Genomic DNA, 25,383 nt, shown 5'->3' on the forward strand with positions numbered 1-25,383 from the left:
CAGCGGCTCTACTCTGAGCCCCTCCCGGATGACTGAGCTTCTCACCCTATCTTTAAGGGAAAGCCCAGACACCCTGCGGAGGAAACTCATTTCAGCGCTTGTATTAGCGATCTCGTTCTTTGGTCACTACCCATAGCTCATGACCATAGGTGAGGGTAGGAGCGTAGATCGACTGGTAAATTGAGAGCTTTGCCTTACGGCTCAGCTCCTTTTCACCACGACAGACCGATGCAGAGCCGCATCACTGCGGATGCCGCACCGATCCGCCTGTCGATCTCACACTCCATTCTTCCCTCACTCGTGAACAAGACCCCGAGATACTTGAACTCCTCCACTTGGGGCAGGATCTCTCCCCAACCCTGAGAGGGCACTCCACCCTTTTCGGCTGAGGACCATGCTCTCGGATTTGGAGGTGCTGATTCTCATCCCAGCCGCTTCACACTCAGCTGCGAACCGATCCAGAGAGCTGAAGATCACGGCCTGATGAAGCAAACAGGACAACATCATCTGCAAAAGCAGTGACCCAATCCTGAGTCCACCAAACGGACCCCTTCAACACCCTGGCTGCGCCTAGAAATTCTGTCCATAAAGTTATGAACAGAATGGTGACAAAGGGCAGCCCTGGCGAGTCCAACTCTCACTGGAAGCGGGCTCGACTTACTGCGGCAATGCGGACCAAGCTCTGACACGGTTGTACAGAGACCGAACAGCTCTTATCAGGGGTCCGGTACCCCATACTCCCGGAGCACCCCACAGGATTCCCGAGGGACACGGTCGAATGCCTTTTCCAAGTCCACAAAACACATGTAGACCGGTCGGGCAAACTCCCATGCACCCTCAGGACTCTGCTAAGGGTGAAGAGCTGGTCCACTGTTCGCGACCAGGGCGAAAACCACACTGTTCCTCCTGAATCCGAGGTTGACTATCCGGCGGACCCTCCTCTCCAGAACCCCGAATAGACTTTTCCAGGGAGGCTGAGGTGTGATCCCTCTATAGTTGGAACACACCCTCCGGTCCCCTTTTAAAGAGGGGACCACCACCCCGTCTGCCAATCCAGAGGCACTGTCCCGATGTCCATGCGATGTTGCAGAGGCGTGTCAACCAAGACAGTCCTACAACATCCAGAGCCTTAAGGAACTCGGTATCTCATCCACCCGGGGCCCTGCCACCAAGGAGTTTTTGACCACCTCGGTGACTTCAGTCCCAGAGATGGGAGAGCCCACCTCAGAGTCCCCAGGCTCTGCTTCCTCGTGGAAGGCATGTTAGTGGGATTGAGGAGGTCTTGAAGTACTCCTCCCACCGACCCTAGCGTCAGTGAGGTCAGCAGCGCACCATCCCACCATATACGGTGTTGACACTGCACTGCTTCCCCTCCTGAGGCGCGGACGGTGGACCAGAATCTCCTCGAAGCCGTCCGAAAGTGTTCTCCATGGCCTCTCCAAACTCCTCCCATGCCCGAGTTTTGCCTCAGCAACAACGAAGCAGCGTTCGCTTGGCCTGCGGTACCTATCAGCTGCCTCCAGAGACCCACAGGACAAAAAGTCCTATAGGACTCCTTCTTCAGCTTGCGGCATCCCTCACGCGGTGTCCACCAGCGGGTTGGGGATTGCCGCCACGACAGGCACCGACCACCTTGCGGCCACAGCTCCGGTCAGCCGCCTCAACAATAGAGGCGCGGAACATGGCCCATTGGACTCAATGTCCCCACCTCCCTCGGGGCGTGGTTGAAGTTCTGCGGAGGTGGGAGTTGAAGCTACTTCTGACAGGGGACTCTGCCAGCCGTTCCCAGCAGACCCTCACAACACGTTTGGGCCTACCAGGTCTGACCGGCATCTTCCCCCACCATCGAAGCCAACTCACCACCAGGTGGTGATCAGTTGACAGCTCCGCCCCTCTCTTCACCCGAGTGTCCAAGACATATGGCGCAAGTCCGGCGACACGACCACAAAGTCGATCATCGACCTGAGGCCTAGGGTGTCCTGGTGCCAAGTGCACATATGAACACCCTTATGCTTGAACATGGTGTTCGTTATGGACAATCCGTGGCGAGCACAGAAGTCCAATAACAAAACACGCTCGGGTTCAGATCGGGGGCCATTCCTCCCAATCACGCCCTTCCAGGTCTCACTGTCATTGCCCGTGAGCATTGAAGTCTCCCAGCAAAGCGAGGGAATCCCAGAAGGTATGCCCTCTAGCAACCCCTCAGAGACTCCAAAAGGGTGGATACTCCAAACTGCTGTTGGCATACGCACAAACAACAGTCAGGACCCTTCCCCCCACCCGAAGGCGGAGAGAGGCCACCCTCTCGTCCACCGGGGTAAACCCCAATGCACAGGCTCCAGTGGGGGCAATAAGTATGCCCACACCTGCTCGGCGCCTCTCACCGGGGGCAACTCCAGAGTGGTAGAGAGTCCAGCCCCTCTCAAGGAGATTGGTTCCAGAGTCCAAGCTGTGCGTCGAGGTGAGTCCAACTATATCTAGCGGAACCTCTGACCTCGCGCACTAGCTCAGGCTCCTTCCCCTTCAGAGGTGACATTCCCGTCCCAAGAGCCAGTTTCTGTAGCCGAGGATCAGACCGCCAAGGTCCCGCCGGCCACCACCCAACTCACACTGCACCCAACCTCCTTGGCCCCTCCCATAGGTGGTGAGCCCATGGGGAGGAGGACCCCGGTGCAGGCCCGGCCACCAGGCGCTCGCCATCGAGCCCCACCTCCAGGCCTGGCTCCAGAGGGGGCCCGGTGACCCGCGTCCGGGCAAGGGAAAACGTTGTCCACAGTTTTTATTTTTCATTGGAGGTTTAGTATAGTATATAATAATATGAGTTGATGAATTAAATTAAAATGTGTATTAAGGTGACAAACCTATTAAGCCTCAGAAGTGATGACTTTGATGTACAGTCTGAATTTTAGTTCCCTTTTATTTGGGCCAATTCTGCTCATTTGCACTTTTCGTCAGTTTATCGGCTACCTGTTGTCACTATTCAGAGAAGTGGCCATCAAGTCAGGAATATCTCAGGCAAGATTCTCTCTGTCATGATGCCTGTTTTGGCACTACATTCAGTTTCTGTGTGGTTTGGTGGTATCTGACAACATCAAAAGGAAATTTACATCCGTGTCTGGTGTGCCTAATGTAGTTGGAGCTATTGACTGCACTCTTACTATAAGGAGTGTACCTAGCAAGAGTGACTCTGCTTTTGCTAACCAATAAACATTTCCATTTCATTAATGCACAAGTAATCTGGGATGCCAAGATAAGACTGACAAATGTCATGGCTTGAGTCAATATTTTGACAGACATAATGATGTTGTATATGGTGGCTGGCTTATAGATATGGCAACTGGCTGAGCCCTCGGTGCTTGATATGGTTGTTCACTGTAACAGCAATCCTGTCATTCCATGTGTCAGGGGATCGTGGCTACCCGCTAAGACAGTGGCACCTTATGTGTTTCCTGGACTCTTAGAATGTACAGGAGAGTCACTATAATGCAGCACATGCTCAGTTGCCAAGCATATCATAGGACTCCATGCATCAGCCAATGAAGTTCTGCAGCATTCGGATTGCAATATGTATGAGGCTGATTAGCGTATTCCAAATATGGTTATTTCAGGGTGACAACAAGACAGGATTCATGGTGTGTTCATGTACTCGCATTTACAAGATAATACTAATTTAGTAAGGTAAATTGCTGAGTAATGTGCAAATGCTAGGTCTCGTAAATCAGATATTTCTTTTTTTTTGGCAGCAGTGTCTGGTTCTTCTAACATAATTTGAGCAATTCACTGTACTCCTTTTGTAATAAGAGCACCTAGTGAGATATTTTCACAACTGAAAACGTTCAAAGTTTTACTGTATTTAATGAGACCCCTGGGATGGTTCAATGGCTGTGACAGTGACTTTTTACTTAATGCTGTGGCCTCCCAATCAGATTTTCATTCAATTCAGAATCTGAGGATAACGAACGGAGTCCGGTGAGCTTACTATACTAACAAAACCCTGTTATGTAAATTACCAGCATGGATGGAGTCAACCTGGACTGGATCAGTGTCCCTGTGCCACACTTTTATTTCCATGTTGAGCCCAAGCTGTAACAAATTTAGGATGTTTTATGGGCCAATTAGTAGGTGAGCCTGTCTGGAGTGCAGGCTTTGAAAGAGGGTCACTTAGAGTCAGAGATTCAGAGCAGATGAACCGCCTTCTTATTTAGAAAGCAGTGCCTTAGCCAGTAGGGGGCACACTGCCTAACGTAAGGCAGACCCCACACATTATGCCTAGCATGTACCCTTCAGTTCAGAGAACTCTGTATTTATGATAGCACGTAAAGTGAAAACTGATTTAAGGCTGTCTAAATAAAGTTCTGAAATAAACACAAAAGTTCATAATTAGAAATGCAGTAAAACCAATATCTTAATTATGGCACTGGTGGCTCACCGCCCTCACTGTGCCAAAGGCACACCTTGGCAAGGAATGTCCTCTCATAATTGAGAAGTTTACAACTGAACCTCTCGATAGTTCTGAAGATGGAAAAACCCAACCTCATCTGTATATTAGCTGGTTAGAGACATCTGCAGTATTTGACTGCTTATTGCTGTATATTGCAGCTTTCATGCAGTACCCCAAAATATTCACCCATTGGAAGTTCTCACATTTTATTGTTACACAACACAAACTTTAATGTCAAAGTGAAGACGGATCTCTACAAATTGGTCTAAATAAATCGCAAATGTACAACACACAATAATATATTGCAGAAGTATTCAATCAGAACTTAGAGATTCATATTTGGCCGCCATGACAGCCTTGAGTCAATGTGCATGGATCTTTGTCAGCTTGGCACATCTGCACACAGCCATTTGTCCCAATTCTTCTCCTCTCCAGTTCTGTCAAGGTGTCATGTTGATTGTGAGTGAGCAGCCTTTAAGTCCAGCCACAAATTCTCAAATGGAATGAGGTCTGGACTCTGACTTTGACACTGTTGTTGTCAACAGTGAAGCCATTCCTGTGTAGCTTTGGCTTTATGCTTGGGGTTGTTGTCTCCCAAGACGCAGGTGTCTTGCAGACCCCATCAGGTTTTCCTCCATTACTTCTATGTGTTTTGCTGTATTCATTTTACCCTCAAATGCCTTCCAGGGCCTGCGGCAGAGAAGCATCCTCACAGCCTAATGCTGTCACCATCATGTGCTTTTAATAATGTGCAGTTTTTGTATTACAAACTTGTCACTTATTCTGATGTCACTTATCAGCTGACTTGATAGCAAACTCTAGCTGAGATGTCAAGAGCTCAGTAAATTTAGCCTCTGCTCCCAAACCTTCTTGTCATTAGCAGATGACTTACACAGCTAATAATAATAATTTAGTCTCCAAATAACAATTGTGCCTTCTATGTCAGAGCTTTAACTCTAGCTGAGATGAAACATCAAGTGTTTTAAGAATCTTTACAGTTTTCTCATTCAAACCGCCCACTCTTCGATTAAAATGTAAAGATGTCAGTTTTGGTAAGTTCAAGTCCAGCTGTAAATGGTGTATAGACCTCCTAAATATAACGTTTTTGAGGAATTCTCTGACTTAATGTCAATTTTAATTACTAATTATGACACACTCCTAATAGTTGACTTTAATTTTCATATAGATAATCAGTGTGATCTAAAAGTAAAAGAATTTATGAACCTCCTGGATTCAGACAACTCATAAATCAGCCTACACATAAAGCAGGTCATACATTAGACTTAGTGATTACTAAAGGACTGAAAGTTGATATAAAACAGATCATTGATATTGGTCTATCAGACCATTTTCTTCTACTTTTAATATAGAAATAATGATAAAAACACTCATGCTTCTTTGATTGCTTTAAAACTTACAAACATTTTAAGCAATCAGTCCGTTTATAGTGCCAGCTATAATAGCGAGGACAATGTAAATAGTAAGGTGGAAAGATTTAATTCTAAAGTGAGAGCTGCTCTTGACATAGTTGCACCTGAAAAGACAGTGAAAAAATCTTCTAGCATTGTATACCATGGAAGACCCAAAGAGTGTCTGATTTAAAGAGAACATGCCGTAGAGCTTGTAAACTTACTATCCACCACGAAATATTAAAAGTCAAAATAACAGAATACAATAACACTGTCCGTCTTGAGAGACGCTGCTATTTCTCTAATATTATAAATCAGTAATCCTAGAGTCTTATTTTCAACAATTGATCACCTACTAAACCCAGGTAGCTCAAAGGAATGCCTCCTAAGTGCTTCCAGTGAAACCTGTGAGGCTGTCGCTGTATTCTTCAATCAAAAATTAATGATATTAGAAATAACTGTTATAAACAAATTAAACTCTTTCACTAGGTAGATTTACCTGATTTACAAAAATAATATCTCAATTAAAACCCTGTCCTTGACCCGATACCAACAAGGTTTTTCATGTTCTTGACTCTGTCACTAGATACTGGGGTCTTCCCAGACTGTCTTAAGACTGCTGTAGTTAAACCCCTACTTAAGAAACATAATCTTGACCCCTCGCTCTTGAAAATTTTAGACCCATCTCTAACTGCCCTTCTTAAGTAAAGTTCTAGAGAAGGCAGTCATTATGCAGTTAAATGACCACCTAAATAAACATGCTATTCTTGATAAATTTCAGTCAGGTTTTAGAACAAATCACAGCACAGAAACTGCACTCGTTAAAGTAGTAAATGACTTGCGGGTAAATGCAGACAGAGGCAGACTGTTCTCATCCTCTTAGATCTGAGTGCTGCATTTGACACCATTGATCACAACATTCTTAGATCGCCTTAGTCAGTCTTAAATTGGTTTGAATCCTACCTGACAGGGAGAAAATATTTTGTTAGTTGTGGGAATTACAACTCAAGACACATGATATCCAATATGGTGTTCCACAAGGATCCTGGGTCCGCTGTTATTCTCAATCTACATGCTTCCGTTAGGTCAGATTATCTCAGGGCACAACGTGAGCTACCACAGCTATGCTGATGACACACAGCTGTACTTATCAATAGCACCTGATGACCCTGATTCTATTGATTTACACATGTCTGACTAGTATCTCAGAATGGATGAATAGTAATTTTCTCAAGATTGATTTACTTGAGGCTATTAGACATTCAGTGACTTAGACCTCTTTATCACTGAAAGATGCTGAGAAATTAGTTCACGCGTTTGTTTTCAGTCGACTATATTTTCAGTTTTGATGTCACTACACTGGTTACCTGTGTCTCCATCCAAGAACAAAACTTAAAAGAAGTGGTGAGGCGGCCTTCTGCTGTTATGCACCTAAAATCTGGAATAGCCTGCCAATAGGAATTCGCCAGGCCCTGACTTGAGCTTTTCACTACAGATTTTATTTTTCTCCAGCCGTCTGGAGTTTTTGTTTTTCTGTCCCCTGGCCATTGAACCTTCTTATTTTAGCACTTTGAGCTACTGTTTGTATGAAAATGTGCTATATAAATAAATGTTGTTGTTGTTGTTGTTCTTGTGTGATCACTCTGTTTTGGTGAGTGGTCTGCTCTGACAGATTTAGAGCTGTACTACACTCTTACCATTTCTTCATGATTGATTTACTTGGACATTCAGTGACTTGGATATTTTCATGTCTCCATCCCCTGACTTGAGCTTTTCACTTAATTCTTTGGAGTGTCCTTTTGTCTTCAATGTGTAGTTTATACCACCATACAGACTCCCCAAAAGTTGTTCCTTCCAGTTTTAGCTACATTTTAACTACAACTAGCAAAATACCCGCGCTTCACTGCGGAGAAGTAGTGTGTTAAAGAAGTTATGAAAAAGAAAGGAAAACGTTTTAAAAATAACGTAACATGATTGTCAATGTAATAGTTTTGTCACTGTTATGAGTGTTGCTGTCATCATGGATTTGATTATCATTATTTTTTTCAATCCGGTTCGTATTTCGAGGACGTGTTGTGTTCAAGTTACATTCCGTATTTGTCGACCGTTATAAAGATAACAGGTTTCATTCATCGAAGTATTCACTACCCTAATCGGTACTCGTGAATCTAAGATGTTTAACAGGCATTCCCAGTATTAAGTTGTGGATTTGCCTGCGAATATTTAGCGGTAGCGTGTCTATGAACTTCATTTTACTTTTCCCAGCCCTGCAAAGTCAGTTCACGTGAGCCGCTTGGAGTACATGCATCGAAGCTTCTGAGCTATGCTTGTGCTATCTCGTGCGATCTCGTGACGTCCACGGCTTTATTTAAAGACCCAGCACTTAAAAGTTGTATCTAGCGAATATCATATTCGTCTTAGGCATGACAAACGCCAGTGGCAGCGTGTCTATGAACCTAATTTAAAGTTAAGCCTTACACCCTGCTTTCCTATTTGTTTGCATAAGCACAGTCCTTCACCAGCAATTTAAACTCCGTTACAGCAATTTTAACTCTGTTACAAAGTGATAAAAAGTCTCATTTATACCCTGTGTCTTCTCATTAAACTTGTATCTCGTGAATATCGTATTAGTTGTGGGCATGACAAATGCCAGGGGCAGCCTGTCTATGAACTTAATTTAAACTTACACCATGCTTTGTTTCCGAAGTAGCTGCACTTATGAATATGCTTGTATGCGTTAATCGCTTCATATTCTTTTGCTGCCTTCTCAATTGTGTAATGCGTTTGTTGAATAGTTTTCATTCATCGAAGTGATCATTACCCAAATCGGTACTCGTGAATCTAAGATGTTTAACAGGCTTTCCCGGTATTAAGTTGTGGATTTGCCTGCGAATATTTAGCGGCAGCATGTCTATGAACGTAATTTAAACTTAAGCTTTACACCTTGCTTTCCTATTGATATGTCTACAAAGGCTTGTTCAGCGTCGGAGTGTTTCCACAGTAGCTGCACTTATGAATATGCTAAGCACAGTCCTTCACCCATGAATATGTAGCGGCAGCGTGTCTCCCTCACCATCTCATCTTTGTTTGCATAAGCACAGTCCTACACCCACGAATATTTACCTTATATCGGCAGGCACTCAATTACGTGGGAGGCGTGATGAGGCGGGACGCAATTCCGCCTCATACGGCGACCAAGCTGCAGGCTATGGCCGTATGTATGGACGAAAGTAGGTTCCAGTTATGACCGTTGCGTGTAGAATTTCGAAATGAAACCTGCCTAACTTTTGTAAGTAAGCTGTAAAGAATGAGCCTGCCAAATTTCAGCCCTCCACCTACACAAGAAGTTGGAGAATTTATGATGAGTCAGTCAGTCAGTGGGGGCTTTGCCTTTTATTAGTATAGAAGATCAAATGAAACCCTAGACAGGTGACTTCCAATAATCTAATTCTGGGAATTCTAAAGCCAATTGGCTGCACAAGTGAGGATTTAGGGCTGCCACGTTTAAGGGAATGAATACTTTTGAGAATGTTTGATTATTTTCTGTTTTGTATTTGTAATTACTTTAGACCACTTTTCTGAGATCAGTCTCCCATCGACATTAAAGAATCTTTTTCTGTTGATCAACGTCAAAAAAAACAAGTTAGAAACACCGTGATTCAATGTGAGATGATAATAATAATAATGTAAAGGCCTCAAAGTGGGTGGATACTTTGGCTTGTTGTTACCCTGAAAGTGGTTAAGCTGTTCAGTAAGTGGATGGTTTGGTTTTGTTCCAAATGGATGTACAGTGGAACCTCGGTTCACGACCATAATTCTTTCCAAAACTCTGGTCGTAAACCGATTTGGTCGTGATCCGAAGCAATTTCCACTATAGGATTGTATGTAAATACAACTAATTCGTTCCAGACCGTACGAACTGTATGTATGTTTTTTTAGTTTTTAAGCACAAATATAGTTAATTATACCATAGAATGCACAGCGTAATAATAAACTAAATGTAAAAACATTGAATAACACTGAGAAAACCTTGAACAACAGAGAAAACTAACACTGCAATAGTTTGCGCTATAGTGCTAGGAACCGCTTTCTAAAAACACATTTTTTTAATGACTTTTAAGCACAGGGAAAAAAAAATGAACATTTGAAAAATCCGTAATTTAATAAACCACCAAGAAAAGTAACATTGCAACAATGCACGGTCTGAACCGATCGCTGTAAACAGAACTGAAAACAAAAACAAGCCTTTTCTAGCTATGTGTCCAGCCTTCCCTCTCTCGCTTGCTCGCTCTCTCTCTCTTTCATGTGTGCTCTTTCGTGGGTGCCGTGTCTCTTTCACGAGCCTGGAGCTTGTGTGTGTGTGTGTGTGTGTGCGCCTCTGTCTCCTGTGCCTGTGTGTGTGTGCGCCTCTGTCTCCTGTGCCTGTGTGTGTGTGTGCCTCTGTCTCGTGAGCCTGTGTGTGTGTTTCACGCCTCCGTGTGTGCGTGTGTCACGCTCTCTCTCTCTCTCTTGCTCGCTCGCTCACTGCACAGGAAATGCACAGGGAGAGACTGAATATGTACAAACCTAAAGGGAAACTGGCTTGTTCGTATACCGAGTGTGTGGTTGTGAACCGAGGCAAAAGTTTGGCAAACGTTTTGGTCGTAAACAGAGTTGTACGTGTACCGAGACGTTCGTGAACTGAGGTTGCACTTTATCTGGTGTGTTCCCCTACAGATTCATCTTCTAGACCAGGGATGGGCAATGTCGGTCCTGGAGGGCCACAGTGGCTGCAGGTTTTTGTTCTAACCCAGTTTCTTAATAAGAAGTCAATTATTGCTGATGAAGCACTTATTGTTTAAGTAGCATTTTGATGCTTCATTTTAGTGCTTGTTAAGGTTTCCCACCCTTAATTGCTTACTTCAATCTTAAAGAGTTGGTTTCAGTGTTTTAATGGCTCCTTATTAGCAATAAGATGTAGATTGAAAAAGCAGCCAGCAGTTTTCCATCTAATTTGTTTCCATTTAAATCTCTGTGGGTTCATCATGAACCATTTGATTTAATAAAACACTTAATAGAAAAATGTGACGGAAAATCAAATGTTTTAGGCTTCAAAAAATTTGGATGACATCCTTGCAAAGGAAAAAATCTACGATATAAGAACCTTACATTGCAGACTAGCAAGCCATAAAATTAAATAAGGTCTGAGATTGGCAAGGATCAGTTTCTAATTAAGCAATTGGGTTGGAATGAAAACCTGTAGCCACTGCAGCACTCCAGGACTGACATTGCCCACCCACGTTCTAGGCCAAGCCAGAGGAATGCGGGGCGGGCTGCTCCCCTCACGCTCCCCTCTTCACGCAGCGGAGGACTTTTCTCACATCATCCGCCCTCTGCCCAGCAGCCCAATGGGAGCGCTTCCTTCCTCTCCTGTCTGGGGTAAGGGGTGCGGCACGGACTGCAGCCTTTTGAGTCTGTGATTACCCGTGGTAGGGCTGGAGGGATGTGGTATAGCGGGTCCACAGCTCAAAATTGAAAAGGTCAGTTTAACAGATAATTGCCTTTTCAGCGGCTTAAAGAGGTTATGGTAGAGTGGTCGGGCGGTTTCCGGGAGCTTTGTGATGCGGGCAGTCCTCGCTAAGCGCACAGGTGAGGAAACGTCCATCTGTAATTATTGCTGGGAGTTGCTAATCGCCACACCTGATCCACGACCCCGTAATATATAATGGAAGCTTTGGGGGCGGAGCTTAATAGGGAAGACCTGCGTGAAACACTTGAGAGGATCGAAGGGATGACAAAGGACAGCACAGTTAGTTATGAAAATGAAATCCTTAAAGTGTGGAATTCTCTGCCAAATAATCTTAAGTCAATGAAGGCACTTGAGATTGCTTTCCATACTTTGTTTGGAACATCTTATGCTTGTGCACAGCTGTTTTCAGCTTTGAATTAAATCAAATCTGACACCAGAAACAGACTAACAGATGACCTGAGTGCTGCATGTGTTGCTCTCAAGCTTACAAAGTATGAGCCAAGGTTAGACAAATTATCAGTATGCATACAACAGCAAAAAGCACATTAATTGTTCAAAAGCATACGAATGCAAACTTTTACCTTTCAACAAAAAGTTGTTTGTATCATTGAAAGCTCTGTTATTATGTTTTTTCTTTTAAGACAAAAGATGTTAATGTATGAGTGGCTTTTCTAAATTAAAAGCTCAGTAGATAGACAGACAGACAGAGCATCAGTATTGGCAGTCCAGTCAATTTACCATCCAGCTGCACTCCCAGGTATTTATAGGTCTGCACACACTCACCTCTGATCACGGGGTCCATGAGGGGCCTGGGCCTCCTAAAATCCACCACCAGCTCCTTGGTTATGCTGGTGTTCAGTTTTAGGTGGTATTCAGGTTAAATTGCCATGTTGGCACTTTGAGATAAATAAGTGGGTTTTGGATTGCAGTTTGGGCACTTGATTTCTAAATGGTTCGCCATCACTGTTCTAGGCTGTTGCCTGTGTGCAGTTTACATGTTCTCCTGTGTTTTCAAGAAGGTACCCTGGTTTTCCCTCCCACGTTGGTAAAGGTGCCCCAATTAGGCAGATTAGACCTAAATGAATGAGAGTGGGTTCTGCAGTTGACTGGCGTCCTGTCTAGGGGGGTTTCCTGTCTTGTGGCCCTTGCCATGAGGTTGGGTCCTGGCACACTGGGACCCTAAATTGGATCAAACAGGTTTCAGAATATTATGTTGTCATGTTTCACATCTTTCTCCATAATCTATTACCCCATATACAATACAAAGCTCCTAAAAGTTCCTTAAATTGAAAGGGTATGAGATCTAATAACATAGGCAGATAGGTGATGCCAGAAGCCATGTGAGCAGAGAGAATGTAACATTTCTCTTTGGGTGCTTCTGGCAGTTAGTGAGCACAGATATAAACCTTTTTTTTATTGTGGGATTTGTGAGACTTCACAAATTTGTATCCTAGGTTGGTCTACTCCACCACCTTAGGATGCACACACATTGAGACATTAGCCAGACATTGACTCGAGGGTTGCCCAATTGCCAGTTACCCTGCAATATTCCACATAGGAGCCCCTTCACTTAAGTACAAATACCTGTCACTCTTTGTACTCTACAAGGGACTCGCAGTCACCAGGACTAACAAACCTGCACATGTCCTCGTGACATACGAAGACTCAACTTTTTCTTGTATGAGCTGCAACCTCTCACCCTTTTTCTTGTATGAGCTGCAACCTCTCACCCTTAATAACATTGTGGGTGAGAAAGCAGCAAACTTCCAACACTGGATGCCCTAACATGTACTTCAGTCGCTTAAAATATAAAGTATACTAGCCGACGCTCGCCACAGCATACAGTGGTGTAAGAATAGGAATGGAAAACTGTGAGAAATGAATTCTGAAATCAAGAAGAAAGAAATACTTCTTGAAAGTTGTGAATAGGTGTTTTGCTGGAGAGGACAGATAATGAGTCGAAAGATCTAACCCTAGAAAAAGCTACGTACAAGAAGAAATCTTTGCAAACGTAATGCAAGGGGGGATGTTGGGGTCGTGTTTTAAGTAAATGACAATGGTAGCGTGGAGAATCTCGAAAAGAGCTTGAATTTCAGCTTCACCACCATAAACTCCAGATGTTGCCATGTATTGATAGTACTCATGACCTGTTGTGATAACTCGACTTGCGTTAGAAACAACAGGAAGAACGTCTCCAAATCTGTCCCAATGTGATGCAACAAAATCTACTGCCCTATGTCATAGTGAGAGTACATTGCCTTCGTCAACCGTTTGTGTCAAGAAATAACCCACTGATAGGAACAGGCAGTTGCCGTATTCCGGAACAGAGATGACGTTGTGCAAAAACCCGTCGACAGAGAAGATACTGTCGTTCATTTTATAACAAAGTATTCAGAAACAACCGTCGCAGTATAACGAAATTAGCAAGGAGCGAAACCAATGCCAATGGTGAGAGAGTACCTTTCTATAGCAGGATACGGAAAAAGACTCCCAGGCGCACACATGGCGAAGTGAAAGGTCACGCGGTCTGGCTAGATATAGAGCGGTGACGTGACACCAATGGGGTCATGAGAGAAAAGAGCGGGTAAAGCGGTTGTCTGAAGGAGGAATAGGAATCGAGAAAAGTGGCGGAAAAGTGGGAGGCCTTTGGCAGCGCAGGGAAGGATTTGGAAGAGGACGAATAGGAATTGAGAAATGGCGTGTGGGGGACCGGGTTTGAAGAGGAAGCAGGACGAATCAGAAGAGAAATATATATAAGAGCATAAAATTTAAAAAGCAACGTGGTATTTATTAAAATATAACAATCCCACTAGAAGAAACTGTTCCTCTATCATTAAGTTATAAACCACAGGAAACCGATGCATTAAAGTTCTAAATTACAGGTGCAGTACTGGAAGAATGTACAAGAAATAATTCTTGCAATGTTCATTATCTCTGTAGTTATAGTCTTGTAAATTCAGTTCATCCTAATTGATTTGAGAAAAAAATGAAAAGTTAATATTACCAGTCTGTGACTTGACTTGCAGTTTCAAAAATTGAAAGTTTAACACTCCAGGAGATCCTTGATTATATTTTTTTTAAATCTCTATACATTGAACGCTAGCAAATATTGCCCCATTATATAAAAAGACTGAACCCTTTAACCATAAGACAGTAGGCTTAACATGCCTCAAGGGTAAAAATAATGGAACAATTATTAAAGAAAAGAATTGAGCAGCGTACGTCTGGGACTGGGTGGCGCAGTGGTACGCTGCTGCCAGGGTTCAGGTCTTTCCTGCATGGTTTGTACGTTCTCTTTGTGTCTGATTGGTTTCCTGGACAGCATACAGTTTTGGGGAGGATAACAACAACATTTATTTATATAGCACATTTTCATACAAAAAGTAGCTCAAAGTGCTTTACATAATGAAGAATAGAAAAATAAAAGACACAGTTAGAAAACAAAATAAGTCAACATTAATTAACATAGAATAAGAGTAAGGTCCAATGGCCAGGGTGGACAGAAAAAACAAAAAAAAAAATCCAGACGGCTGGAGAAAAAAATTAAATCTGTAGGGATTCCAGACCATTAGACTGGCCACTCACCTCTGGAGTTTAATGTGCGGAAATGTAAAGTATTACACAAATGAAGTAGAAATGTTAGATTTGAATACACAATTGGAGGTCTGAAAATTGAAAGTACACGTTATGAGAAGGACCTGGGGGTCATACAGGACTCGTCATTCTCTACACCCAGACAGCAGACAGAAGTGATCAAGATGGCTAATAGGATATTAGGTTATCTACCATAATGTGTGAAGTACAAGTCAAGGGAGGTCATGCATAAGCTGCATAACACACTAGTGAGGTTTCATCTAGAGTACTATGAGCTGCTTTGGTCTTCATGCTACCGAAAAAATATAGAATTGCAAGATAAAGTCCAGAGAAGAGTGAGCAGGCTGATTCCAGGACAGGGGGGTATGATCTGTGAGAAGAGATTTGAACGTTTTCAGTTCAAGCAAATGGAGCCTAAGAGAATTCATGAACAAAGTGTGTAAACTCAGGAAGGGACTTAGTACTGTGGATCCCAGCTGTTCCTTTAAAATAAGTTCTACAGTATAACAAGAAAATGGAGACAAGGGTGGAAACTTATTTAGGGCAGTTTTAGCTAAGCCGTTAAAAGTTTTTGTTTTTCATGCAGAGAACCATAAACACAAAAATGTAGTTATCAAATAGTGTAATGATCTGGTATTATTTTTAAGTGCTGTTCCACCCCATAATGTCCTTTCATTAAAACAACATACTTTTTGGCACTGTAGTGAAAAATGAGTCTAAAACAGGCCAACCCTCCTCACTATGGAACTTCCCATGAAATGGAAAGTAGGAAATATGATATAAAAAGTATGATCAGACTACCCTGAGTAGCTCTTGTCCAGCAAGCTTAATGTGCATCACAGGTAAATTAATGGAAACGATTAAGGAAAAAATTCCATCAGTACATGTCAAAAACAGGAGTGTTAACAAACAGTTGTCATGATTTAGGCTTTAAACCGATACTTTGTTGCCTGTTTCTTGAAGAGAAGCCATTTGTATAACGTTGTCAGGGTCATGTCCCTCATTTCTAGGGGCAAGGTCTCTGGGGTTGTGACCTTTATTAACAACTGGCATAAGTGTAGCCTTTCGCTAGGCATCCTAACCGATATGCGGATAGTATTCCTTAGTTTCATTTTGATATTGGGTGCCTTCTTCTCTTGTATTGCCTGGTTATGACTTATTGCCTGTTGTTTGACTTTGATTTTGTCTCTCATCAGGGTTACGGTCGGTACCGTTTTGGTCTTTTGCTCCTGTTCCCGGTTTACTCACAAATTCAGCTCTCCTGTTTTCCTTGCCGAGTCAGGGCAACAGTAAGCATGAGATTGAATAGGGAAGGTTATGTTTCACTAACATGCTGGAATTCTATGAGGAAGCAACAAACACAACATTGTAAGAGAGGTTTACTGTATATTAGGCTGATGCTTTTATCCAAGGTGAATTCAAATAATAAAAGGTTTAAATTGGTACATTTCTTTTTCTAATTGGACCACAGGCTGGTGAATGACTACACTACATATGATGATATTCATCTTGATTTTTCATTAAACTTTTGACAAGTTACCACATGAGAGGTTGTGCATCAAACTAAAACAATTGGGATTCACGGTGCACAGTGTAGGTGAGTACAAAGTTGGTTCAAACACAGGAAGCAAAGGTACTATGAGATGATGTTGGCAGAGGTGTCTTTAGGGCTGAATGGCCAGTTCTGTTTTTTAATGTCCTTACTAGGCTTGAGAAGGTTGAGTCCATTGTGCATGCTGAAGAATAGCTGGTGGTGAGCATGCTGGCTCTACATCACCTTTTCAGTGTTTTCTTTTTTTTTTTTTTTAGGAATGTTCACCATATGCTGCCCACCTCTATGATGCAGAAGATGCCAACACCCCTCTGAGGAATCTGCCAGGCTTGTGTGGCGACTACTGCACTGATTTCTGGCGCCGCTGCAGGTCCACGCTTAGCCTCCTCCTGACTGAGGATGCTAGGGTGTTGGAAATTGAAGGGGACAGAGACAAGTTCTGTGCTTTGCTGGAGCTGAAAGACCCCGAGTATTGTTACCCCAACGTGCTAACCAACGCCGAGCTCAATGCCAATTTGGGAACTGTGCAGGCTGACCCGGAGGGCTGCCTCCAGCTCTGCCTCCAAGAGGTGGCTAACGGGCTGAGGAATCCTGTCGCCATGGTGCATGCCAATGATGGTACCCACCGCTTTTTTGTGGCCGAGCAACTGGGTTATGTGTGGGTCTACATGCCCAATGGATCCCGCGTTGACAAGCCATTTCTGAACCTCACCTCAGCTGTGCTCACGTCCCCCTGGGTGGGAGACGAGAGAGGCTTTCTCTGCCTGGCCTTCCATCCAAAATTCAAGTCTACAGCAAAGGTGTATGTGTACTACTCCATCAACGTGAAGAAGGAGGAGAGGATCCGCATCAGCGAGTTCACCCTGTCCGTTACAGATATGAACATGCTGGACCACAATTCAGAAAGGTAAAAGCACCAGAATCCCATATAGTGTTTAAGTAATGTTAGCAGGGCCGACAGCCCTGGTATTTCTTTAAGGGTGTTCCCTAAATTCCAGGTCTGGTCACATGACAACAAACGATAATGGCTGCTTGTTTGAACAGACACACAACAACATTCACTGGCTATCAGGTGAAGAGTTCTTATGTCTGAATGCATGAGATTCCATCGCGCTCTAGTTGGTTCGTGGCTCTTCCCTGATTGGATCCTTCTCATTACAATGTCTCATTCCCTGATTGATCACATTTCATGGAAGAAAAACATTTTCCGACATAGCAGGCTTAGAAGAGTTGCTTTCCATGGAGTCTGTTGTGTTCTGTACTCATGCCTGTAAATTACGTTTTGTGTGATTATTAGAAATTATGTCATTTTTATGCTGCTGCACAATACAGTCACGAGTCGTATATGTGCTGAAACTGCAGAAGCACGTAAGATCCAATTGACATGCCACAATGCTCAGTGCTCAGACGGTATGTGTATGATGCACACACTCTGCAGCTGCTGGTGACATCAGAAAACTGGCTTGTAAGACTGCTCACACTACAAGACCGCCAACTGAAACTGTACACTTGTGCAACAGTCCATTCGTGAAAGGCAATATCCATTGCATCTCCTCTCATACTGCATGTGAAATGAGATAAAGCTGAAATTTGGGTCGAAAATCAGAAGTGATTTCAAACAAATTGGGCTTAAAATCATCTCAAAAACACAGAGTATTTCCAGGTAAAGATGTCTTTGCGGTGTGCATGCCCAGTGTAGGCAGATTATTATGTCACATGCTTTTAAGTGTGGACAAAAATACTTTCATAAACAATAAGAAAATGCTAGTGTGGCTGGAGATGGTTTTCATTTAAATTAAATCATTGCAGTGTGGATGTAGTCCCATTGAGAACTGATTTGTTTAAATATTATTTTGTATTCTGCTGCTTGTGTATTGATCAATTGTTCTCTTTTTATGCTGAACCTATGGGGGTAGGTCCTCCTCTAGACACTGCAGCTTTGATATCACCCCAGGCATCTCCTAGCCTGTGAAAGTGTTAGTGTTTGTCATGTTTGTTTGTGTCTCTTTTGGATTTTGACTTTTGATGTTTTATAAGTGCTCTTGTTTGTTTGTTTTTTGAATCTCTGGTTTATTGTCTTTGCTGCTGTTTTTCAGATTTTGATTTGATTATGAAAAAATTAACTTTCTCTCATTTGTTTTTGCATTTTGTAATAAATTTTGTGAAATACCATTAAAGGAACTTAGTTGTCATTGGCACTAAGGTTTTTTTACAGTTCCTTTCTGGTGTTACATGTGTATTTTTCTCTTTTATGGCTTTGATATATGTGGATTTAATTTCTGACATGTATTTATTTGAATAAACAAAGTTATTTTTTTGTTCTCTTCCTTTTTTTGGTGTTTAGGCAACACTGTTTGGAATTTATCACACTTGATGTCACAGAAGCCATTTAAATATGGCAGTGATCACGCTGTGCATTATGCCTTGGGAGTGGGGAGGGTGGGGATCTAAAATCTCAAGAATGCTTGAATGTTAATTAGCTTATTTTTTAGTATGCCCTAGTGTTATGATTGTGTTCTGGTTTTTGCCTTCAACTCCTTGTGGTGTTAAGGGTCCACAGCTCACTGAGCACAGGCCATTTTTAATAAATAATCGATGTGCTCGCGGCTTAGCGAGGGGACGTTGGGCCATAGTGGGCCGCGGGACGATCCGTAGGGTGTGGCGTTTCTCACCTAGTGCACAGGTGAGGAACTGCCCACATTCATGATTGTCCCGTGGCTAATGCTGCAGCTGCTGTGGCCCTCGTCATTTTAAAAAGAAGCGAGTCGGTTTTAAGGAAGGAAAAAGAAACGAGAGAGTAAGGAAAGGAAAGGAAAGGAGAGGACGGAGGTTATCGGGAGCAGTAGAGGAAGCAGGTCGGTGAGAAAGAGCCGCGAAGAGCGAGCGGACGGGCGAGCGCTCGTGGGCAGCTGCGTAGAAGCTGGGTGTTAGGCCGACACCCACGTGTTTGTGTTGATGTCGCTCCCGCTGAGCGATCAGGTAGCGGGAGTGACCAGGGAAGGCGACTGGCCGCAGAGAGGCCATTGAAAGGCAGCGGAAGTCGGGAGACTTAGTGGTGGGAATCCCCAACGTGAGCGACCTGGCCGTTGTGGGAAACCAAGTTCTCCGGGACTGGGATGAGTGCCATACCGGAGCCAGGGATCGGGAGGTCTCCAGTCTCGAGCGTGTGATGTAGGAGGGCAGCTGCAGAGAGCGTCTTGCCTGCTGCTAAGCCCATACGGGATAAGCAGGTGAGACGCATACAGAAAATAGGCACCGGATTTGTTATTGTTTTAAAGACTGCTTCCATAAGAAGATTTAACCTCACGTTTTAAAGGATTGTTTTTTTTATTTGATTTTTAACCTTCACGTGTTCTTTTTATGGATTATTTATTTAATGAACTTTGAAACTGCACTATTTATTTGAACACTTGTTTTTGTTGACTGTTTTTTAATAAAAGCACTGTTACACTTTTTACCTTCCCCTTGCTCAGTAATTTGCCTCCATTGACTAGCTCACTCGGCAACATTATCGACGGTGTTGGGTTCAAGGGTTCCCAAACAGCCAAAGGAGCGTGGAGCCAGAACCCACATCGTCACACTCCTGATTATTATCGTTGATTCTGGTGACCTTTTAGATCTTTATGATTCACATGGCCATGTTTTCCGTTTTGTGATTCATTTCCTAGTCTTTTAACATGAATCTTCAGAAATGTATGTTGTCTCCTCAGACTTCCTCTAACTTTTAGAGCTTTGACTTCATTTTATCCTTTGCAGGCCCGTGAAGCCTGCTTCTCCAGTTTGGAGTAAGTCTGAGTTTGGATCTAGGCCTTATACTTGTTATACTAGCGTATAAGCAAGGAAGCTTTTAGAGAAGAAACTGGGAGTAAAGGTAAAGTCAAAAACAAAAAAGGGTGAAAACAAAAAAATCTGACAGGGTCATCAAAACTAAAGTGTGAATCAAAAAGTCAAAACCAAAAAAGTAAGGATTATTTTTAGCATAAGACAGATCATTAAAAAAGCTTTTGGAATCCACAAATTCAGATGAGGAAGTGCCCCAAATGGCTGCTTTTTACTTCTTGCGTCATTACCAGCAGTTCACGACCTCTGAGGACACGCCCCTAACGACACAGGTGCTGTGCAATCCATAAGATAACCAAAATAGTGACAATCGCAAACAAGCAAAATAGCAATTAAAACAGAGTAAAATAATTAAAAGAAACAAAAGTAGCCTTTAATTAAAAAATACTACTGAGATATTCAGATTCTCAGACTCCAAAAAAGCCAAAAAAAGTGCAAAACCCCAAAATTGAAGAGCAAAAAGTGAGAAAAATTAAAATAATAATACTCAATGATGCTAAGCCCTGAGACCTGGTTTCCTGATTAGAAGCCTGTTTTTGAGTTTTGTACACCAGGCAGTTAGAGCACCTGTAAAGCCTCAGACTCTGATGGAGCATCCTGTATAACTAGGATTTATGGGAGGTAGGATACCAAATCTATCCAGTTGCCTGGCATGGAGAGGTTCTTCAAGATTCAGTGATTTATGAAGAGGATTGTGATGACCAGGAAAACAGCATTGACCCTCAGCTAATCTGAATAATCATGAGAACCTAACCGTGGATTTCATTAAGGTTTGTCTTCTCTCTACATTCATAATGGCTAACACGGTACAACACCCTAGTATTAAGGTTTAGGAAACACAAGGTGAAGTTCCTCTATGCATAGGAGCTGACGATAAACATTTAACAGTGGAAATCTACTTTTATTTGGTTTAAATAATATCTTGCTTGTTTTAGTTGTTTTTTGGGGGTAGTCATTGTTTCTTCTTTATGGTTACAGGGTCCTCCTGGAGATTGTGGAACCAGCATCTAATCACAATGGGGGTCAGCTGCTCTTTGGTTATGACGGATATCTGTACATCTTTGTTGGAGATGGAGGAAAAGCCGGGGATCCCTTTGGAGCTTTTGGAAACTCTCAGAACAAGTAAACTATTTTGTTTTTTGGTTATTAGTCAGGCACGCTGTGTGACAATTCAAAGTTGGTGACAAGCGGCTTCCAGCAATGATGTCTGCATGTATAGCCAGTGCAAAACATCCACATAAATTCTCTTTTGCACCCATGATTATGTAGCTGTGACTTCCCTCTGACTCACACTTTATTTCTAGCTGTGTTTACATGAATGTCCCTGTTAGTATTCTGCCCAAGTCTGCTTCTTGTCTATAATTCATTGGTGACAGGATGAGCCCTGGCATCCTGCAACCCAGACTACGATAAACAAGAATCAAAACATTGAAGATGGACGAATGACACTGAATTCCACCATGTTTGGCAGAGCATTTTCTGGCAATTATATCCTGCATTTATAAGGCACTTTGTTAAAGAACATTTTATGTTTTCTAAAGTATGGAGTATTGTAATGCTGTCCATTCTACACCGGACCAAGAGTGTCCATAAGCTAAAAGAAAATGAGAAACCGACGGGCAGGTTTGATAGAGGCCATGTTGGTTAAAATAACAATAATTGTTTCTTTCTATGGCACATTTATATAAACTGGATGTAGCTCAAAGCACTTTATAAGATACCAAAAAGCAGTTGGAAGAAAAGAAAAACCAATTAAAATTAGGTAAGAATAATAATGAATATATAACAATAACAAATCAATACCAACTTATATAAAATATAGGACTGGCATGTGAGGTGAGGCAACAAAGCGATTGCCTCGACAACACTTTAAGAGCAGCATTTCTAACATAACGAAATAATAACAGAATAAAAAGACAAATGTGAACCTGTCATAAGAGCTGCATTTAACTCAGCAGCCTACTACAGTTCAAAGTGTCAGAGTTCTGCTTTGCAAATCCAATATGACAGTGTACTGATATCAGTCCTGAGCACATAACAATTAATAAAAATGAATACATTGAACAAATGAGACCTAATAGACGCACTTGAATACCATTTACATGGTGATGTCAAATTCTTTACCATGTGGGATGTTTGTGAATTGCCCAAAGATACTTAGACTGGAATCTTCTCTGCAGAGTATGTCCGTAAGACTTTCTCAGAAAAATATGTATAATATAATATTTATAATTAGTACTAATCATTTATCTATGATTCCTATTTTCATATTTTCACAAATGGCTCAATGTGTATTTGTGTATGCAAATAAGGTGATATCACCATCCAATCAATGCTTGGTGTCAGTTTTTGCAGCTATCAAACTTTTACAGGACAGTTTGAAACAGTTGAGGCGTTCAGAGAAGCCTGCAGCGAGAGCGACACAGCCGAGTTTCCTTTTGTATTTGGTATCATTTTCTACATTTGTCTTGTTTTTAATACATATTTGTGAGTCACAGACGGGTTGGACTGAGTCACCGGTTAAGTCCGACCACTCAAATAGGGGAGAACTTAAGGAACCCCCAATATTTATTCTTCCACATAAAAACTGACACATCATATTTTTATCTTGAGAGTATAATTTAAAACAAAAGTTGTTATAATCAATAAGAGATCATCCTAATGGCAAAACACATGGCATGCTTTCAAAATGGAAAAGAACATTTATTTTGAACTATAGGAGAACTGCTTTACAGCAAAACACCAAGTTTTTGTGAAAATACGAGAACACAAACTGTCGATTAGAAAACTACATTAAAACTGTAGATGTGTGTGTGTATGTATGAGACGGAAGAGCTGACTAATATGTATTTAGCCTCTGTGAGGAATTGTGCCAACTACCCATGTTAGTGTTGTGTTCTGTAGAGTTTTAATGGTGCTTTAATCTTACAATTGCAAAGATGGCAACAAACATCATACTGTAATTTTTTTCACTCTACACCACCCATGATCTACTTATCTTTTTCTCAATTTTTTAATTGTCTATAATAATTAGTGTTAGCAAATCAAATTCCATCATTATTTTCACAATAAACATTATTTTTCACCTGAAGCAGACCCTTTTTCGGCAGCAATCAACGGTCTTTATCTGAGGTCTAGCTTTATGTAAATACTTTGGGTAGAGAGCAGGATTGTCATTTATAATGGTAGTGATGTTGTTTTGGAGGAGAAGAGGATCACCTACTTTTTCATCTGAGAGGGGTACTGATAATTTCAGGTTGACCATTTTCACATTCTTCTGCATATAAGGCTGCAGGAGGGGTGGCTGCTAGGGCTGTACATGCAGCACTTGTGCTCTTATATTGTGGGGTAGACTTGGAAGAATTGTGGAAGAAATAGGTAAGTTTTGAGAGATTCTCTACAAATTCCTTTGTTTCCTTTTTTTTTTTCTGTTTTGTGCCCTCCTCCTCCACCATCACCTATCATCGACAGGGGAGGATCAAAAAGCTTTAGATTCGTCAAAAATTTTGATCTCCACTTTTTAACAAATCTCAATGTTTTAGGTCCCCTCATACCAAAAATATTTATATCTCAATGATGGGTGTGTGTCTGTATGTGTGTCACAGTTTCTTGAGGACGGTCTAGAGCTAAAAAGGCTGGACAGAAAAATACCAAACTTGAAATTAAGCCTGTTATGAGATAATGATGTGCTGATTAGTTTTTGAGCCAAATCGTGCAAGAGAAGGGTGCTATAGAGGAACCCTCAAATACATTAATTATGCCATTAATTATGAATTCTTCTCATCGTAATTATCTATTGTATGATCAGCATCAGAGCGGTAAATAATTACTGAAATGTTTATAGAATAGTTCTAGTATTTTGGTTCCTAGGCTCAAACCCTACAAACACTTGCATCCAAATTTTTTTTTTTCATTTGTCTGACCTGAAAGCATAGCTACGTTTTATTTTGTCATTGCAAGTATATGCAGTTTGCCTTGAGGTTTATGTGGTCATGTCTTAAGTTCTTATAGATTCCTTGTGATTGTTCAAATTGCCTGCTATGCATGGTCCAGGGATGATGAAACAGTCCACTTTTTCCACAAGGAAATGGGAGATGCATTTATTATTAATAAATCAAGGAAACAGAAATAATAAACACCAGTTGATGTGCAACTTTCATTGGTATGTCTTGTAGGTGCCCTTATATATATATATATATATATATATATATATATATATATATATATATATATATATATATATATATATATATATATATATATATATATATATATATATGTGTGTGTGTGTGTGTGTGTGTATATATATATATATATATATATATATGTGTGTATATATGTCTGTCTGTCTGTCTGTCTATGTGTGTATCTATATATATAAATCTCCTAATAAAAGCACACGGTGGAAAAAGTCAATCATTATATATATGACAACAACACTCATCACTCACAACAGTGACAAAACAATTACATTGACAATCATGTTACGTTATTTTCAAAATGTTTCCTTTTCTTTTCATTGCTTCTTTAACACACTACTCCGCTGGGAAGCTGGTAGTTTTATAGTATATATATATATATATATATATATATATATATATATATATATATATATATATATATAGTGGAAGCTGGCCCGGACACAGACAGGCAGACACGTTCATGTCCCCCACAAACACGTTTATTTACAATACCAAGTCACAAAGTGCACCACAAAACCCCCAAAGTCCTGGCCACACAATGCCTTACTTCCTTCTTCAGGCCGCCTCCTTGCCTCCTCCAGTAGGCTCAGTCCACTCCACTCCCAACTCTCGCCTCAAATGAAGGGAGGCGACCCCTTTTATTCACACCCAGATGTGCTCCAGGTGCTTCCCGGCAATCTCCCACCGACACACCCCTGTGTGGCGGAAGTGCCGGCTGTATCCCCGGAAGAACTCCGGGTGTCACTGCTCAGGCACTTCTTGGTGTGGCGGAAGTGCTGAGGTCCAGGGCTCCAAAGGTATGGGGGTGCCCCCTGGCAGCGACCACAGGCCCCTAC

At 42.0% G+C, this 25,383-nt stretch overlaps 1 protein-coding gene across 1 annotated transcript in view; it reads left to right on the forward strand.

Annotated features, from left to right (window-relative positions):
* Positions 1-25,383, forward strand: part of si:ch211-136a13.1 (HHIP-like protein 1) — a 133,740-nt gene that overhangs the window by 35,330 nt on the left and 73,027 nt on the right. The window contains exons 2-3 of the mRNA XM_039768172.1: positions 16,763-17,412; positions 21,324-21,467. Coding sequence (XP_039624106.1) covers positions 16,763-17,412; positions 21,324-21,467 — 794 coding nt within the window. The remainder of the gene's footprint in view (positions 1-16,762; positions 17,413-21,323; positions 21,468-25,383) is intronic.

Source organism: Polypterus senegalus, chromosome 11, assembly GCF_016835505.1.
Source record: "Polypterus senegalus isolate Bchr_013 chromosome 11, ASM1683550v1, whole genome shotgun sequence".
NCBI classification, from domain to species: domain Eukaryota; kingdom Metazoa; phylum Chordata; class Cladistia; order Polypteriformes; family Polypteridae; genus Polypterus; species Polypterus senegalus.